General features: G+C 38.9%; 1 protein-coding gene across 12 annotated transcripts in view; it reads left to right on the top strand.

The window, feature by feature from the left end:
* Positions 1–18,009, top strand: part of ATE1 (arginyltransferase 1) — a 145,482-nt gene that overhangs the window by 52,483 nt on the left and 74,990 nt on the right. For all 12 annotated transcript variants that reach the window (XM_073240296.1, XM_037011139.2, XM_037011138.2 and 9 more), the window contains one exon: positions 14,874–15,055. In XM_073240296.1, coding sequence (XP_073096397.1) covers positions 14,874–15,055 — 182 coding nt within the window. The remainder of the gene's footprint in view (positions 1–14,873; positions 15,056–18,009) is intronic.

The following is an 18,009-nucleotide window of genomic DNA, read 5'->3' on the forward strand; positions in this document are numbered from 1 at the left end:
CATCCACGGATGCAGGAGATTTCTCTCAAAGCAGGGGGGGTGAGGTTCTGAGCCTCACCTCTGTTGATCCCCAAATTCTCACCTGATGGCCCCCCTGCGACTGTGCCTGTCTTAGGTTGTTCCTCCCTTGAGGAATCTTACCCGTCTCTGGCTAACCAGTCATCTTCCGGGGCCATACAGGGAAATGTAAAGTTGGTAAGTGAGAGAGAAGCCATATTGTTTGCAAAGGTTAGCTTTTTACTTCTTTGCAGATTTATGCCCTGTGGCTTCTATGCCCAGCACTTGTCTCGAGGTATCTTTACCACCTGGAGGAATTATGATACTCGGTAAATTCGATATGAGGCACGAATTCTATTTAAGGTTTGTAATTAGGAAGGAAGAAGAAAAGCTATAGATGTAGCATATGAAGGAAACTTGGGAGGATTGATTATTTCTTTGACATATCTTCTTGTATAGTACCTTAAGTATGTATAGGTTTTAAACTACTAACTAATTTGCACACACATATTAACATAATAGGAATACGGTGACATAAACAAAGCAAATCTATAATTACCAGCCATCTCCAGTGAAGCCAAGAAAACCATTTAGGCACCCTAGGCATTTGTGAAAATTTATCTATGATATGATGGATATTTTCCAACTGTACTTGAACCATCAGACAAATTAAAGCAGCCCATTTCTGGGATCTGTTCACATCCCATATGTTCTTTTAACCATAGATAGTCTATAGTCATGAGATTTTGGGGTGCTACAACTTGCACCCCTCCCAACTCCTGGTTGAGTTCCAACAGTACAGATACGGTCAAATTCGTTGTCTCACTGTATGCACATGCCAGCCTAGACATCTCCCTCCTCCTTCTTATGGCAAGTCCAGGAGACGGTGGGCTGGATGCAGCCACAACCGCAGCATCGTCCGGATCCCTGTGGAGGCTTTTTGATGATCATCCCCCGGCACGAGTCCTCCAGAGAGTGCTGATGCCGGAAGCTCCTCCTCATATCGTATCTTAGTTCATTTTCTGGGTATCCAAGCTAGGCCTTGATCTTCTGCGTAGAAACAAACAGACCCTTTGCCCACACTTTGACATGCCCTCTATACCACTGTGCAGAACTCATTGGAGGTCAGCACACAGTAACTGCTTTTTTTTTTTTTTTTTTTAATTAAGAGAAAGGAATATTATCAGAAAAGAGTACCTCCATAGCTGATCATCTGACACCCTTTAAGTGATCAACATTAAGGATATTTAAAGCATGCGTTGATCTTTGATTTACCAATAGTTTTATCCCGTTAAGGAGTAATCCCCCTTTTCTTTCTTTCTTTCTTTTTTTTTTAAAATTTTTAATCTACACTTACCTGAAGAATACTATGTTTACTATGCTCTCCCCTATATCAGGTCCCCCCTAACAACCACATTACGGTTACTGTCCATCAGCTTAGCTTAGCAAAATGTGGTAGAGTCACTACTTGTCCTCTCTGTGTTGTGCAGCCCACCCTCCCCTTTCTCCCTCCCCCCCATGCATGCTAATCTTAATACCCCCCTTCCTCTTCCCCCCCCTTATCCCTCCCTGCCCACCCATCCTCCCCAGTTCCTTTCCCTTTGGTACCTGTTAGTCCATTTTTGGGTTCTGTAATTCTGCTGCTGTTTTGTTCCTTCAGTTTTTCCTTTGTTCCTATACTCCTCAGATGAGTGAAATCATTTGGTATTTCTCTTTCTCCGCTTGGCTTATTTCACTGAGCATAATACTCTCCAGCTCCATCCATGTTGCTGCAAATGGTTGGATTTTTCCACTTCTTATGGCTGAGTAGTATTCCATTGTGTATATGTACCACATCTTCTTTATCCATTCATCTACAGATGGACATTTAGGTTGCTTCCAATTCTTGGCTATTGTAAATAGCGCTGCGATAAACATAGGAGTGCATCTGTCTTTCTCAAACTTGATTGCTGCGTTCTTAGGGTAAATTCCTAGGAGTGGAATTCCTGGGTCAAATGGTAGGTCTGTTTTGAGCATTTTGATGCACCTCCATACTGCTTTCCACAATGGTTGAACTAATTTACATTCCCACCAGCAGTGTAGGAGGGTTCCCCTTTCTCCACAGCCTCGCCAACATTTGTTGTTGTTTGTCTTTTGGATGGCAGCTATCCTTACTGGTGTGAGGTGATACCTCATTGTAGTTTTAATTTGCATTTCTCTGATAATTAGCGATGTGGAGCATCTTTTCATGTGTCTCTTGGCCATCTGTATTTCTTTTTTGGAGAACTGTCTGTTCAGTTCCTCTGCCCATTTTTTAATTGGGTTATTTGTTTTTTGTTTGTTGAGGCGTGTGAGCTCTTTATATATTCTGGACGTCAAGCCTTTATCAGATCTGTCATTTTCAAATATATTCTCCCATACTGTAGGGTTCCTTTTTGTTCTATTGATGGTGTCTTTCGCTGTACAGAAGCTTTTCAGCTTAATGTAGTCCCACTTGCTCATTTTTGCTGTTGTTTTCCTTGCCCGGGGAGATATGTTCAAGAAGAGATCACTCATGTTTATGTCTAAGAGGTTTTTGCCTATGTTTTTTTCCAAGAGTTTAATGGTTTCGTGACTTACATTCAGGTCTTTGATCCATTTTGAGTTTACCTTTGTATATGGGGTTAGACAATGGTCCAGTTTCATTCTCCTACATGTAGCTGTCCAGTTTTGCCAGCACCATCTGTTGAAGAGACTGTCATTTTGCCATTGTATGTCCATGGCTCCTTTATCAAATATTAATTGACCATATATGTTTGGGTTAATTTCTGGGGTCTCTAATCTGTTCCACTGGTCTGTGGCTCTGTTCTTGTGCCAGTACCAAATTGTCTTGATTACTATGGCTTTGTAGTAGAGCTTGAAGTTGGGGAGTGAGATCCCCCCTACTTTATTCTTCTTTTTCAGGATTGCTTTGGCTATTCGGGGTCTTTGGTGTTTCCATATGAATTTTTGAATTATTTGTTCCAATTCATTGAAGAATGTTGCTGGTAATTTGAGAGGGATTGCATCAAATTTGTATATTGCTTTCGGCAGGATGGCCATTTTGACGATATTAATTCTTCCTAGCCATGAGCATGGGATGAGTTTCCATTTATTAGTGTCCCCTTTAATTTCTCTTAAGAGTGACTTGTAGTTTTCAGAGTATAAGTCTTTCACTTCCTTGGTTAGGTTTATTCCTAGGTATTTTATTCTTTTTGATGCAATGGTGAATGGAATTGTTTTCCTGATTTCTCTTTCTATTGATTCGTTGTTAGTGTATAGGAAAGCTACAGATTTCTGTGTGTTGATTTTGTATCCTGCAACTTTGCTGTATTCCGATATCAGTTCTAGTAGTTTTGGAGTGGAGTCTTTAGGGTTTTTTATGTACAGTATCATATCATCTGCAAACAGTGACAGTTTAACTTCTTCTTTACCAATCTGGATTCCTTGTATTTCTTTGTTTTGTCTGATCGCCGTGGCTAGGACCTCCAGTACTATGTTAAATAACAGTGGGGAGAGTGGGCATCCCTGTCTGGTTCCCGATCTCAGTGGAAATGCTTTCAGCTTCTCGCTGTTCAGTATAATGCTGGCTGTGGGTTTATCATATATGGCCTTTATTATGTTGAGGTACTTGCCCTCTATTCCCATTTTGCTGATAGTTTTTATCATGAATGGATGTTGAATTTTGTCAAATGCTTTTTCAGCATCTATGGAGATGATCATGTGGTTTTTGTCTTTCTTTTTGTTGATGTGGTGGATGATGTTGATGGATTTTCGAATGTTGTACCATCCTTGCATCCCTGGGATGAACCCCACTTGGTCATGGTGTATGATCCTTTTGATATACTGTTGAATTCTGTTTGCTAATATTTTATTGAGTATTTTTGCATCTACATTCATCAGGGATATTGGTCTGTAATTTTCTTTTTTGGTGGGGTCTTTTCCTGGTTTTGGTATTAGGGTGATGTTGGCTTCATAGAATGAGTTTGGGAGTATTCCCTCTTCTTCTATTTTGTGGAACACTTTAAGGAGAATGGGTATTATGTCTTCTCTGTGTGTTTGATAAAATTCCGAGGTAAATCCGTCCGGCCCCGGGGTTTTGTTCTTGGGTAGTTTTTTGATTACTGTTTCAATTTCTTTGCTTGTAATTGGTTTGTTTAACTTTTGTGTTTCTTCCTTGGTCAGTCTTGGGAGGTTGTATTTTTCTAGGAAGTTGTCCATTTCTTCTAGGTTTTCCAGCTTGTTGGCATATAGGTTTTCATAGTAGTCTTTAATAATTCTTTGTATTTTTGTGGAGTCTGTCGTGATTTTTCCATTCTCATTTCTGATTATGTTGATTTGTGTTGACTCTCTTTTTCTCTTAATAAGTTGGGCTAGAGGCTTATCTATTTTGTTTATTTTCTCAAAGAACCAGCTCTTGGTTTCGTTGATTTTTGCTATTGTTTTATTCTTCTCAATTTTGTTTATTTCTTCTCTGATCTTTATTATGTCCCTCCTTCTGCTGACTTTAGGCCTCATTTGTTCTTCTTTTTCCAGTTTTAATAATTGTGATGTTAGACTATTCATTTGGGATTGTTCTTCCTTCTTCAAGTGTGCCTGGATTGCTATATACTTTCCTCTTAAGACTGCTTTCGCTGCATCCCACAGAAGTTGGGGCTTAGTGTTGTTGTTGTCATTTGTTTCTATATATTCCTTGATCTCTATTTTGATTTGTTCATTGATCCATTGATTATTTAGTAGCATGTTGTTAAGCCTCCATGTGTTTGTGAGCCTTTTTGTTTTCTTTGTAGAATTTATTTCTACTTTCATACCTTTGTGGTCTGAAAAATTGGTTGGTAGAATTTCAATATTGTGGAATTTACTGAGGCTCTTTTTGTGAGCTAGTATGTGGTCTATTCTGGAGAATGTTCCATGTGCACTTGAGAAGAATGTATATCCTGTTGCTTTTGGATGTAAAGTTCTATAGATGTCTATTAGGTCCATCTGTTCTAGTGTGTTGTTCAGTGCCTGTGTGTCTTTACTTATTTTCTGCCCGGTGGATCTATCCTTTGGGGTGAGTGGTGTGTTGAAGTCTCCTACAATGAATGCATTGCAGTCTATTTCCCTCTTTAGTTCTGTTAGTATTTGCTTCACATATGCTGGTGCTCCTGTATTGGGTGCATATATATTTAGAATGGTTATATCCTCTTGTTGGACTGAGCCCTTTATCATTATGTAATGTCCTTCTTTATCTCTTGTTACTTTCTTTGTTTTGAAGTCTATTTTGTCTGATATTAGTACTGCAACCCCTGCTTTCTTCTCACTGTTGTTTGCCTGAAATATGTTTTTCCATCCCTTGACTTTTAGTCTATGCTTATCTTTGGGTTTAAGGTGAGTTTCTTGTAAGCAGCATATAGATGGGTCTTGCTTTTTTATCCATTCTATTACTCTATGTCTTTTGATTGGTGCATTAAGTCCATTTACATTTAGGGTGACTATTGAAAGATATGTACTTATTGCCATTGCAGGCTTTAGATTCGTGGTTACCAAAGGTTCAAGGTTAGCTTCTTTAGTATCTTACTGCCTAACTTAGCTCGCTTATTGAGCTGTTATATACACTGTCTGGAGAGTCTTTTCTTCTCTCCCTTCTTATTCCTCCTCCTCCATTCTTCATATGTTGTGTGTTTTGTTCTGTGCTCTTTTTAGGGGTGCTCCCATCTAGAGCAGTCCCTGTAGGATGCCCTGTAGAGGTGGTTTGTGGGAAGCAAATTCCCTCAGCTTTTGCTTGTCTGGGAATTGTTTGATCCCACCATCATATTTAAATGATAGTCGTGCTGGATACAGTATCCTTGGTTCAAGGCCCTTCTGTTTCATTGCATTAAGTATATCATGCCATTCTCTTCTGGCCTGTAGGGTTTCTGTTGAGAAGTCTGATGTTAGCCTGATTGGTTTTCCTTTATAGGTGACCTTTTTCTCTCTAGCTGCCTTTAAAACTCTTTCCTTGTCCTTGATCCTTGCCATTTTAATTATTATGTGTCTTGGTGTTGTCCTCCTGGGATCCTTTCTGTTGGGGGTTCTGTATAATTCCATGGTCTGTTCGATTATTTCCTCCCCCAGTTTGGGGAAGTTTTCAGCAATTATTTCTTCAAAGACACTTTCTATCCCTTTTCCTCTTTCTTCCTCTTCTGGTATCCCTATAATACAAATGTTTTTCCTTTTGTATTGGTCACATATTTCTCTTAGTGTTGTTTCATTCCTGGAGATCCTTTTATCTCTCTCTATGTCAGCTTCTATACGTTCCTGTTCTCTGGCTTCTATTCCTTCAATGGCCTCTTGCATCTTATCCATTCTGCTTATAAATCCTTCCAGGGATTGTTTCACTTCTGTGATCTCTTTCCTGACATCTGTGATCTCCTTCCGGACTTCATCCCACTGCTCTTGCATTTTTCTCTGCATCTCATCCCATTGCTCTTGCATTTTTTTCTGCATCTCTGTCAGCATGTTCATGATTTTTATTTTGAATTCTTTTTCAGGAGGACTAGTTAGGTCTGTCTCCTTCTCAGGTGTTGTCTCTGTGATCTTTGTCTGCCTGTAGTTTTGCCTTTTCATGGTGATAGAGATAGTTTGCAGAGCTGGTACAAGTGACCACTGGAAGAGCTTCCCTTCTTGTTGGTTTGTAACCTTTTCCTGGGAGAATAGCGACCTCTAGTGGCTTGTGCTGGGCAGCTGTGCGCAGACAGGGCTTCTGCTTCCTGCCCAGTTGCTTTGGGGTTTATCTCCGCTGTTGCTGTGGGCTTGGCCTGGCTGGGGCTGTTCCTTCAAAATGGTGGAGCCCCGTTGGAGGGGGAGCAGCCAGGAGACTATTTATCTCCGTAAGGGGCCTCTGTGCTCCCTGCTGCCCAGGGGGTTAGAGTGCCCAGAGATCCCCAGATTCCCTGCTTCTGGTCTAAGTGACCTGTCCTGCCCCTTTAAGATTTCCAAAAAGCACTCTCCAAACCAAAACAACAACAGCAACAATGAGAGAGGGAACAGAAAGAAAGAGAAAAAAAAAAGGAAAAAAAAGGAAAAAACAAGCAATTTTTTTTTTTTTTTTTTTTTGTCCTCAGGTGCCGGTCCCAGGCACCCGCTCACTGGTCCTGCTGCCCTGTCTCCCTAGCACCAGGGTCCCTGTCCTTTCAAGGCTTCCAAAAAGCACCCACCCACCGGTCCCGCAGGGAAGGAACGCTCAATATTCTTTGTCCTCAGGCACTGGTCCCACGCACCCGCTCACCAGTCCCGCCGCCCTGCCTCCCTAGCACCGGGGTCCCTGTCCCTTCAAGGCTTCCAAAAAGCACTCGGCAAAAAGAGAGAAAAAAAAGGGGAAAAACGCGCGATTTCTTCCGTCCTCAGGTGCTGGTCTCAGGCACCCACCCACCGGTCCCACAGGGAAAAATGCGGGATATTCTTTGTCCTCAGGTGCCGGTCCCAGGCACCTGCTCACCAGTCCTGCCGCCCTGCCTCCCTAGCACCGGGGTCCCTGTCCCTTTTAGGCTTCCAAAAAGCACTCGCAGAAAAGAGAAAAAAAAAAGGGGAAAAACGCGCGATTTCCTCTGTCCTCAAGTGCCGGTCTCAGGCACCCGCCCACCGGTCCCGCAGGGAAAAACGGGGGATATTCTTTGTCCTCAGGCGCCGGTCCCAGCCACCCGCTCACCAGTCCCGCCACCGTGCCTCCCTAGCACTGGGGTCCCCGTCCCTTCAAGGCTTCCAAAAAGCGCTCGCCAAAAAGAGAAAAAAAAAAAAGGGGAAAAACGCGCGACCTCCTCCGTCCTCAGGCACCGGTCTCAGGCACCCGCCCCCAGGTCTCGCAGGGAGAAACGCGGGATATTCTTTGTCCTCCGGCGCCGTTCCCAGGCACCTCCTCACCAGTCCCGCCACCCTGCCTCCCCAGCAACGGGGGCCCGTCCCTCTAAGGCTTCCAAAAAGCGCTCGCCAAAAAAAAAAAAAAAAAAAAAAAAACTGCTCCGGTTTCTCTCCACCCTCCGGGAGCCGGGGGGAGGGGCGCTCGGGTCCCACCGGGCCGGGGCTTGTATCTTACCCCCTTCACAAGGCGCTGGGTTCTTGCAGGTGTGGATGTGGTCTGGATGTTGTCCTGTGTCCTGTGGTCTCTATTTTAGGAAGATTTTTCTTTGTTATATTTTCATAGCTCTATGTGTTTTTGGGAGGAGATTTCCACTGCTCTACTCACGCCGCCATCTTGGCTCCGCCCCTCTCTAATGTATTTTTAAAATACATGTATATAAGTAGTTCTCAAAAGTGTAGTCTTGTAATTCCTCGTGGTCTCTGAGTCCTTTTCAAGGGATCCTCAAGGTCAGAATTATTTTACTAGCCTTTTTGACTCTCCTCTTAAGGGATGTTTCTCAGAGGCTACATGATGGCAACAAATTAAATGCAGACATTTAGGAGATTTGTAAAAATGTAAAATCAGTACCATTTTCCTCACTGAATTTTTTTTTGCTTTTGAAAAATATATTTTTTAACAAAATATGTTAACATGTGGGTTTATTTTTTTAAGTTAATTAACAAATATGTATTTTTAAAAAAATCTCAGTTTTAATGTCTAATACAGTAAATACATCCTTTACTCCTTATCTCCACTAAGTAAAAGCTCTTTAGGGTCCTCTGTAAGTTTTCTAAGTGTAAAGAGGTTTTTTGAAACCAAGAAGTTTGAGAGCCATTTATTTACATGATGCCTGGTTCATTGAGGTAGCACTTCAGCTGCTTTTCCTTCCAAAGCAGTGTGTGTACTTCCCTGCGTAACTCTATAATTATATCACCTTCAGGGTTTATGACAATTGAAAAGGATAACAACTAATAGCCTTAGTTAGTAAAACATTGAGAAATGCAACAATGTACGTTTTGAAGTAGGATCTCTAAGACAGTAAATAGAGAATAGTCGGTGACTTGTAGAGGCCTCTAACGTGGGGGACTGTTCTCCTCGGAGAGAAAAGTAAGGGACTGTCGTCAGATGTGGCTCCTTTTGACTTGGGGGCGAGGGTGACAAATCTGTGTTAACTGATAGTTAAATATGTAAATTTCCAATAAAGATGATTTCTAGTTGCTACTCATAAACACATTTGTGTTTGACAGGTATCCTAATGCATATTGAGGCATATGGCATGATAAGGTTCAGTGGGTTTGGGTTGCAGGAACGTTCCTGAATGATGGGAGAGACATGCCAAACATTCTGCTGGTTTTTCATTTCACAGATTAAATTCTTGTGCTCTCTGTTTTTATCTCCTTTAGTCTGTCCCTCAGACTCCTGTTTTCTTTCCATGTTTTAAAATGTTAATGATTTGAATTAAGGGATTGCATTTTGGGGAAAGAATTCCTATTGTGGTTTTATGTCAGGTGGAAGGAGTAGAAATATGTGTTCGTAGATGAACTCCTAGCATGTATTGTATGAACATATCTATGATATATACATAACTAAAAATCTTACTGTATGTAACCATCTGTGTCTATATTACCTAAACATGAATTCTTATTCATGTCTCCAATTCTAATCCATTACCACATTGATTCTTCTAGCCTCTTACCCTTGTTTATATATAAATTCTCACTCTAACAGTGAGAAATCTGGCTCCTGCCATCCTCCATCCATTTACCAAATTGTTCAATTCCAGTATTCATGTGTATCATTATCAGTTACTAACCTGTAGTCCTTATGGGAAACAGCTTTACCAGGTAGAACTTGGTGCTTAAGTGCAGATTCCTTTTGTCTTCATTCTTACAGACCCCAAAGGTTGTAACCAGCCCTTTCCTCTCTCCATCCTCCTTTAGTTGCATACATTTATTTCATGCACTTGTAAAATAGTTAGATTCTCTTTTTACTGTCTAGATTCTTCCTGGGGTCCCTTAACTTCTAAAAACTTCTAAAACGATCTTCTTTAATTGATATACATTAAAGTTCACTCTGTGTTATAAAGTTCTGTGAGTTTTGACACATGCATAATGTCATGTATCTACTACTACAGTATTACACAGAACTGTTTATCCTTAAAGTTCCCTGTGTACCATCTATCCCATCTATTTATCCTTGCCCTGATCGCCCCAAATTCTTGACAACCACTGATCTTTTTACTGTCTATAGTTTTGACTTTTACAGAGTAATGGAATCATAGTGCATATGTTCTTCATTTAGCAGTGTGCATTTAAGGTGTCTCCGTTTTGTATGTGTGTCGCTTAATGGTTTATTTCTCGATGTTGATGAGTAATAATATTCCATTGTATGGATGTTTCACGGTTTATCACCTACTGAAGGCTATCTTGGTTGCTTTTAGTTTTTAGCTATTTTAAATGAAACTGTTGTAAACATTTATGTGCAGGTCTTTGGGTTTTTGTGTGACCTAAATCTTTATACTAACTGGATAAACACCTGAGAAACATGATTGCTATTTTGTACGATAAGGCTATGCTTAGCTTTGTAAGAAACTCCCAAACTGTCCTCCAAAGTGTCTGTGCTGTTTTACATTCACATACTAATGAATGAGAGTTTCTGTTGCTGTCCATGCTTGCCAGCGTTTGATACTCACATTTTTGGATTTTAGCCATTCTAATAGTCATGTAGTACTATCTCATTGTTTATTTTTTTCCTATGAAGATGCTCTTATTTTTTATTATTGTTTTTTTGGTATCATTAATGTACAATTATTTGAACAACATGGTTACTGGACTCCCCCTATTATCAAGTCCTCCCCACATACCCTATTACAGCCACTGTCCATCAGCGTACTAAGAAGCTATAGAATCATTACTTGTCTTCTCTGTATGTACTGCCTTTCCCGTGTCCCCCCACAGCCCCGCTACATTATGTGTGCTAATTGTAATGCCTCTTTTCCCCCCTTATCCCTCCCTTCCCACCCATCCTCCCCAGTCCCTTTCCCTTTGGTAACTGTTAGTTCATACTTGGGTTCTGTGGGTCTGCTGCTGTTTTGTTTCTTGAGTTTTTTTCTTTGTTCTTATACTCCACGTATCACTGAAATCATTTGGTACTTGTCTTTTTCTGCCTGGCTTATTTCACTGAGCATAATACCCTCTAGCTCCATCCATGTTGTTGCAAATGATACCATTTGTTTTCTTCTTATGGCTGAATAATACTCCATTGTGTATATAAATCACATCTTCTTTATCCATTCATCTACCGATGGACACTTAGGTTGGTTGCTTCCATTTCTTGGCTATTGTAAATAGTGCTGCGATAAACATAGGGGTGCATATGTCTTTTTCAAACTGGGCTCCTGCATTCTTAGGGTAAATTCCTAGGAGTGGAATTCCTGGGTCAAATGGTATTTCTATTTTCAGTTTTTTTGAGGAACCTCCATACTGCCTTCCACAATGGTTGAACTAGTTTACATTCCCACCAGCAGTGTAGGAGGGTTCCCCTTTCTCCACATTCTCGTCAACATTTGTTGTTGTTTGTCTTTTGGATGTTGGCCATCCTAACTGGTGTGAGTTGATATCTCATTGTGGTTTTAATTTGCATTTCTCTGATGATTAGCTATGTAGATCATCTTATCTCATTGTTTTTTAAATTTAAGAACAAGTGATGTTGAATATCTGAATATGCTTATTTGTTAACTGTACATCTTTGGTGAGGTGTCTGCTAAGCTATTTTGCCCTCTTTTTAATTGTGTTGTTTTTCTTGTTGCATTTTACGAGTCTTTATATTTTTGAATGCCCATCCTTTATCAGATACATTTTGCAAGATTTTCTCCAGTCTGTGGCTTGACTTTTTACTCTCTTAACAATGTGTTTTGCAGAGCAAAAGATTTTAATATTAATGAAATCCAGCTTATGTTATTTATTTCATGGATTGTGCTTTTGGTGTTGTATCTAAAAACTCATATTGCCATACCCAAGGTTGCCTAGATTTTCTCTTATGCTACCATCCAGAACTTTTATAGTTTTGCATTTTGCATTTAGGTCTGTGTCCATTTTGAATCTTTTCTTTTGAGTAGTATAAAATCTGTGCCTAGATTTTGTTTTTGCATTTGGATGTCAGATTGTTTTAGAGTACCATTTGTTATAAAGACTCTCCTTTCTTGGGGAGCCCTCCTACACTGTTGGCAGGAATGTATAAATTAGTTCAACCATTGTGGAAAACAATATGGAGGTTCCTCAAAACTCAAAATAGAAATACCATTTGACCCAGAAATTCCACTCTTAGGAATTTACTCGAAGAAAACAAAATTCCTGATTCAAAAGACATATGTGCCCCACTGTTTATCGCCGAACTATTTACAATAGCCAAGATATAGAAGCAACCTAAGTGTTCATCAGTAGCAGATGAATGGATAAAGAAGAGGTGGTACATATACACAGTGGAATATTATTCAGCCATAAGAAGAAAACAAATCCTACCATTTGCAACAACATGGATGGAGCTAGAGGGTATTATGCTCCGTGAAATAAGCCAGACAGAGAAAGACAAATACCAAATGATTTCACTCGTTTGTGGAGTATAACAGCAAAGCAAAATTGAAGGAACAAAACAGCTGACTCACAGACTCCAAGAAGGGACTAGTGGTTACCAAAAGGAAGGGGTTGGGGAGGGTGGGTGGGGAGGGAGGGAAAAGAAGATTAAAGGGCCCTATAATTTACAATTACAATATATTTAGGTCACAAGGAAGACAGTATAGCATGGAGAAGACAAGTAATGACTCTTTAGCATCTTACTATGCTGATGGACAGTGATTGCAATGGGGTGGGGGGGTCTTGATAATATTGTTGAATATTGAAACCACAATGTTGCCATGTGAAACCTTCATAAGATTGTATATAGATACTATAATTTAAAATATATATATATATAAAGACTATCCTTTCTCTATTGAATTGTTTTTGCTTCATTGTCAAAGGTCAGTTGAGTATAATTATTGTGGGTGTATTTCTGGGCACTTTTCCTGTCCCAGTGTTCTGCTTTGTTCTGTCACCAATGTCACTACCTTGATTATTGTAATTTTATAGTAAATCTTGATGTTGGATAGTGTCAGTCCTCCAGCTTGGTTGTTCTTCACTATTGTGTTCAGTTCTGGTCATCATCTCTTCCATATAAGCATTACAATCAGTTTGTTGATAACCACAAAATAGTTTGCTGGGATTCTGACTGGGATTGCATTAAATCTGTAGACCAACTTGGGAAGAGTGCACATCTTAACAATATTGAGTCTTCTCATCTATGAACCTGTAATATTTTTCCACTTATTTACATTTTCTTTGATTCCTTTTGTCAGAGTTTTATAGTTTCCTGCATATAAAGTTTATACATGTTTTGTTAGATTTATACTTAGGTGTATACTTTTTTTGGTGCTTTTGTAAGTGGCAGTGTTTTCAATTTCACAGTCCAGTCATTGCTTGTATATAGGAAAGCAGTTGACTTTTGTATATTAATATTGTATCCTCTGACTTTCCTGTCATTGTTTATTCCATTTTATTTTTTGTTAATTCTTTGGTATTTTCTACATAGTAAATCATATTACTTGTGAATAAAGGTGGTCTTATTTCCTTTTCCTTCCTAATCTGTATGTATACTTTACTTTTGTTGTCTTATTACACTAGCTAGAATTTCTAGTATGATGTCAAATAGGAGTGATAAGAGAGATATTATTGCCTGTTCCTGTTCTTAGGGATGAAAGCATCCAGTTTCTTAACCGTTAAGTATGGTGTCACCTGTAGATTTCTGTGTATGTTCTAGATCAGGTTGAAGTACCCTCTATTCCTAGTTTGAGGTGAGAGTTATAAATGGGTGTTGGATTATGTCAAATGTGTTTTCTACATCAATTGGTATGATACAATTTCTCTTTTGCTTGTTTTCATAGTAGATTACATTAGTTACTTTTCTTTTTTTAATCACTTTTCTAATGTTGAACCAGCCTTGCACACGTGGAATAAATTCTACTTTGTCGTGGTATATAATTCTGACTATATGTTGTTAGATTTGATTTGCTCATATTTTGGTGAAGATTTTTACATCTATGTTCATGATGATAATGATCTGTAGATTTCTTATATTGTGACTTTTTTTTTGGTTTTACTATTAGCAAACTTGCTTTTTTCAGTTTTCTTCATTCTTTTCTAGCTTTTGTCCATAGACATTCTCTGTGATTTTAACTGTGAAAATGAAATGCATGTTTTATTGTATTTATTCACTTAAATTGTTGATCTCTAAGATACATTCAGTCTCTAGCAAAGCATTTTTTATGCTACTTTATAGTTCTCATTTAACAACAGTTATATTTGAAATCATGTTGAATTTTAAAATGAGAAATATCACTCAACTATTTACAGGAATATGGTTATACTCTGAATCTCATTTCTTCTGTGGGATTATAGTTACATTAAGATAAGGATAAGGAAATAACCTTATTTTCCTTTGGCTAATACAGAGAAATGTCATAGCCCTTTGTACTTACAAGAGAGTTCTTACCTTTATCAGTTTGGGGGTAGTCACAGATGAGTCCTGGCTGGCAGTATGGGGACAGTTCTTTATGACCCAACTCTCTCCGTTTGTGTTTTCTGTCTTTCTGTCATGTACCATTTCTTTCCAGCTTTAGTGTGGAACAGAAAAATATAGTTCAATATTTACTTACCCTGTGAAATTTATATTTCCCACTGTCAAATTTTAAAGCAAGTTGAAAAATCTTTGAGTTGGTTTTTCTTCTTCATTCTTTTGTTTGGTCAATGTTCCTACAAGTAAAAAGTTTTGTAGGGTGTGACTGTGAAGGGTGATGGTCAACAAGGAGGAAATTTTAGGACATACTGACCTGAGTAAAATAAAAGTAGGGTAGGTTAATTATTAAGATTTTTTGCTCTAAAGAAAAAGATAACAAAGTGTTCATGTTTATGTGTCTATTTTTTCATAGGCAGAAAATCCCCCTAATGGACCAGACTGTGGCTATGGCTCCTTTCACCAGCAGTATTGGCTTGATGGAAAGATCATAGCTGTGGGGGTGATTGACATCCTTCCATACTGTGTGTCATCTGTGTATTTGTACTATGATCCTGATTATTCATTTCTGTCTTTGGGTGTCTACTCTGCACTACGGTAAGATTGCTTTTCATTGTAATGGGTCATATGGAACTTTAAGTAATTCCTCATTTGATTATATTTCATATAACAGTAGAATTCCTATTGGATAGTACATACTTGTTACTGTAGTAGTCTCTTATATATTGGTATTTAGAAATAACACTTTTAGAACTGAGGCCAGTGTCTGGTGGTCATTCCCTAGCTTTTTAAAGTACCCGTCTAGTCTAGTATATGAGTAGTCATTGAATTTGTGGGATACATTTGTTTAGTTTATGTATGTATTTAAGCCCTTCTCTCAGAAGCACTTAATGCTCCTTACATGTTATATTATTTATGTATTTTTTCTTGTCATCACAATTGTATATAGTTTTTCATAATTAAGGTTGAATGAGTCTGGTGTAAATGAATTAAAACTGTGTGTGTCTGTTGGAAGACATACAGTTATATAAAGTATATAGAATGTAACAGAGCCTGACTGTCCCCTGACTCTATGATCCTCATCAGAGGTGAGTCCTCTTTTATGTCCTTGGGGCTGCAAAGATATGCAACACAGTACAGGTGCTTTTAGCATTGTCCTAATGGTAAAAGACTGGGGTCTTACTGTTTCTATTTTCATTCCTTCTTGTCTGTATGTGCACGTGCTGGAGAAGAGAAGGGAGAGTGAGAGCTACTTTCCTGTTGTTTGGGGCCTTGAATCTCTCTCCTCCCTCTTTGCTGTTGTGCCATTTTTGTCTCTTTTCCCAGTCTCTGTATCTGATGGTCACATTTTCACATCCTGGTAAAATATACTTTGAGATTATTTATTAAAACTATGTGTGTTTTTTTCTGAGTCATAAAAAAGATGAGTTGTTTTTAACCACGATCTTTAAAAAAACTCTGGTCCATACCTGATTTTTTTGTGTGTTTCAGTGTCCCACAATATAAAGTTCTCCGTCTTGGTATTTTCAGCTTGACCTATCTCTTAATGCCAAATCATACCAAGTTCACAATTGTGTGGTGTTTACACTGATCTCTGCAATAATATTTTTAAAATATATTTAATTGTGTATTTGTATAAAGTAATTAAAATATTCATAACTCTTCGTGGTATCACTACAGTTGGCACTGATAATTTAATGCATTCATATTTTGCAACTTTAGGAGTGTATTTATTTCAGAAAAGACACTTTTTCTTTGTACCAAAATCACTCAGTACTTTGAAATTATTGCCATTTTCTTTCTTGTTATATTTTCATATATCACTTTTTACAGTGTGTAGCCATGGATGTGTCTAGACTTCTCAAATAAATATTAAAAATGGTATTTATTCCTATATAATATATTCTAGCCTGTGTATGAGATACCATTTTATACCTCAATAAATTAAGAGGGATGGAAGTTCTATTGCATTTGACATAGTAAATAACGAATTCCCAGCAAAATTAGGAAGTTTTATATATTGTTTGGTAGCACTTGAAAATTCTGGAGCTGGAAAGCTTTGAGGAAGTAGCAGAGGAGGCTGAGAGCTTGGAAGTTGTTGCCACCTGGGAGTGGGGAGATTGGCCCCCAAACTGCAGTCTTGTCACCTCCTGTTAGTGCTCTTGCGGATATGAGTTGCTGAGTAAAGAAGAGGAAAGGCAGCCGGGAGACTGACATTTTAAAGTAAAATTGGGGAGAGTAGGTTACAAGTTACCATCTCCATTTTTTATTTTAATGTATTTCAGTAAACCTGGTTAGGTAGTTTTTCCTCTATTTCTTCAGTTTCTTAAGAATTGTACAATCAGGATAGCTTTTTTTTTAATGTTTTAATCTGTAATCAGTGTAGATTTTTATGTGATATATTCTGCAGATTTTAAAAAGTACTGGAATTAAGGATCATGAGCATGGCATTTATTTACATTTTGTTAGCAAGATGAATTTTAAAAATGTCATTAATGTGTTTCACAGATGTTTATTTGAGAACAGTCTATGTCCGGACACCGTTCATAGAAGCGAGTAGGACAGGCTGGGTTCCCAGTTTTGTCCGACCAGACAGTAAAAAAAACTGACAATGTAATTTTAGATACTTCATTGTTCTGTGATAAAAATAAAATCATGGTGGTAGGCATGCGGGCTTTTTTGTATGGGGTAGCTCTGAGCAGGTGGCATTTGAGGGGCAAGAAAGAGAAGAGGAGTCAGCTATGTAAACATCTGAGAGTAGAAGTCCAGGTAAAGGATAGTAAGTCCAGGTGCCCTGAGATGCTTGAGATAAAGAGAAGGAAGGTCTTACGGGCTAGGATATGGGGTAAGTTGTATGCGAGGGGGCAGAGAGGCATTGTGGCATTGGGGAGGAGGGGCCAGCGGAGGGAGCCTTGTTAGGTTATGGTAGGGAGGTTGGATTTTATGTATTGTGATTGCAACCCAGTTTGAGGGTGAAGGGTTGGGGAGGTTACCTGATCTGATTAATATTGTAAACATCTCCTTTAGACTGTGCTATGGGGTTATGGTGGGGCAGAATGGAAACAGAAAAACCAGTTGGGAGACTATTGCAGTCATGCATGGGAGCCATAATTGTAGCTAAGACCAGAATATCTGAGGTGGTCAGACTCAGGAGATAGAATCCACTGGACTTGCTGATCTTGGACATGGGGATAAGGGGAAAGGAATGATTATGGGTGATTCATAGGTTTGGGGCTGAACAACTTGGGAGTGGTGTGGTGTGGTGGTGCAGTTAACTGACCTGAGCAGGACCAGGTGAAGGGATGCCATTGTGGCTGGGCAGTCTGTATCAGAGTTGGGTGGTCCCACATTTGTGAAATCAGTGCATTTTTTCTCAGTTTGAGTCTTGAAAGTAAATTACTTCTGGGAATGGTAGAATTACTTCATTATATCCTAATAAAGTTTAGTCTTCGTGGATTTAGAAATACTTTAAAGGTGAATGTTTAAGGTAACATTCAGCAATTTAAATTTAAAGTTGCAAAATGCACAGTATTGTTGCCTTAAAAAATAAA

This window comes from Manis javanica, chromosome 7 (assembly GCF_040802235.1).
Source record: "Manis javanica isolate MJ-LG chromosome 7, MJ_LKY, whole genome shotgun sequence".
In the NCBI taxonomy this organism is placed as follows: Eukaryota; Metazoa; Chordata; class Mammalia; order Pholidota; family Manidae; genus Manis; species Manis javanica.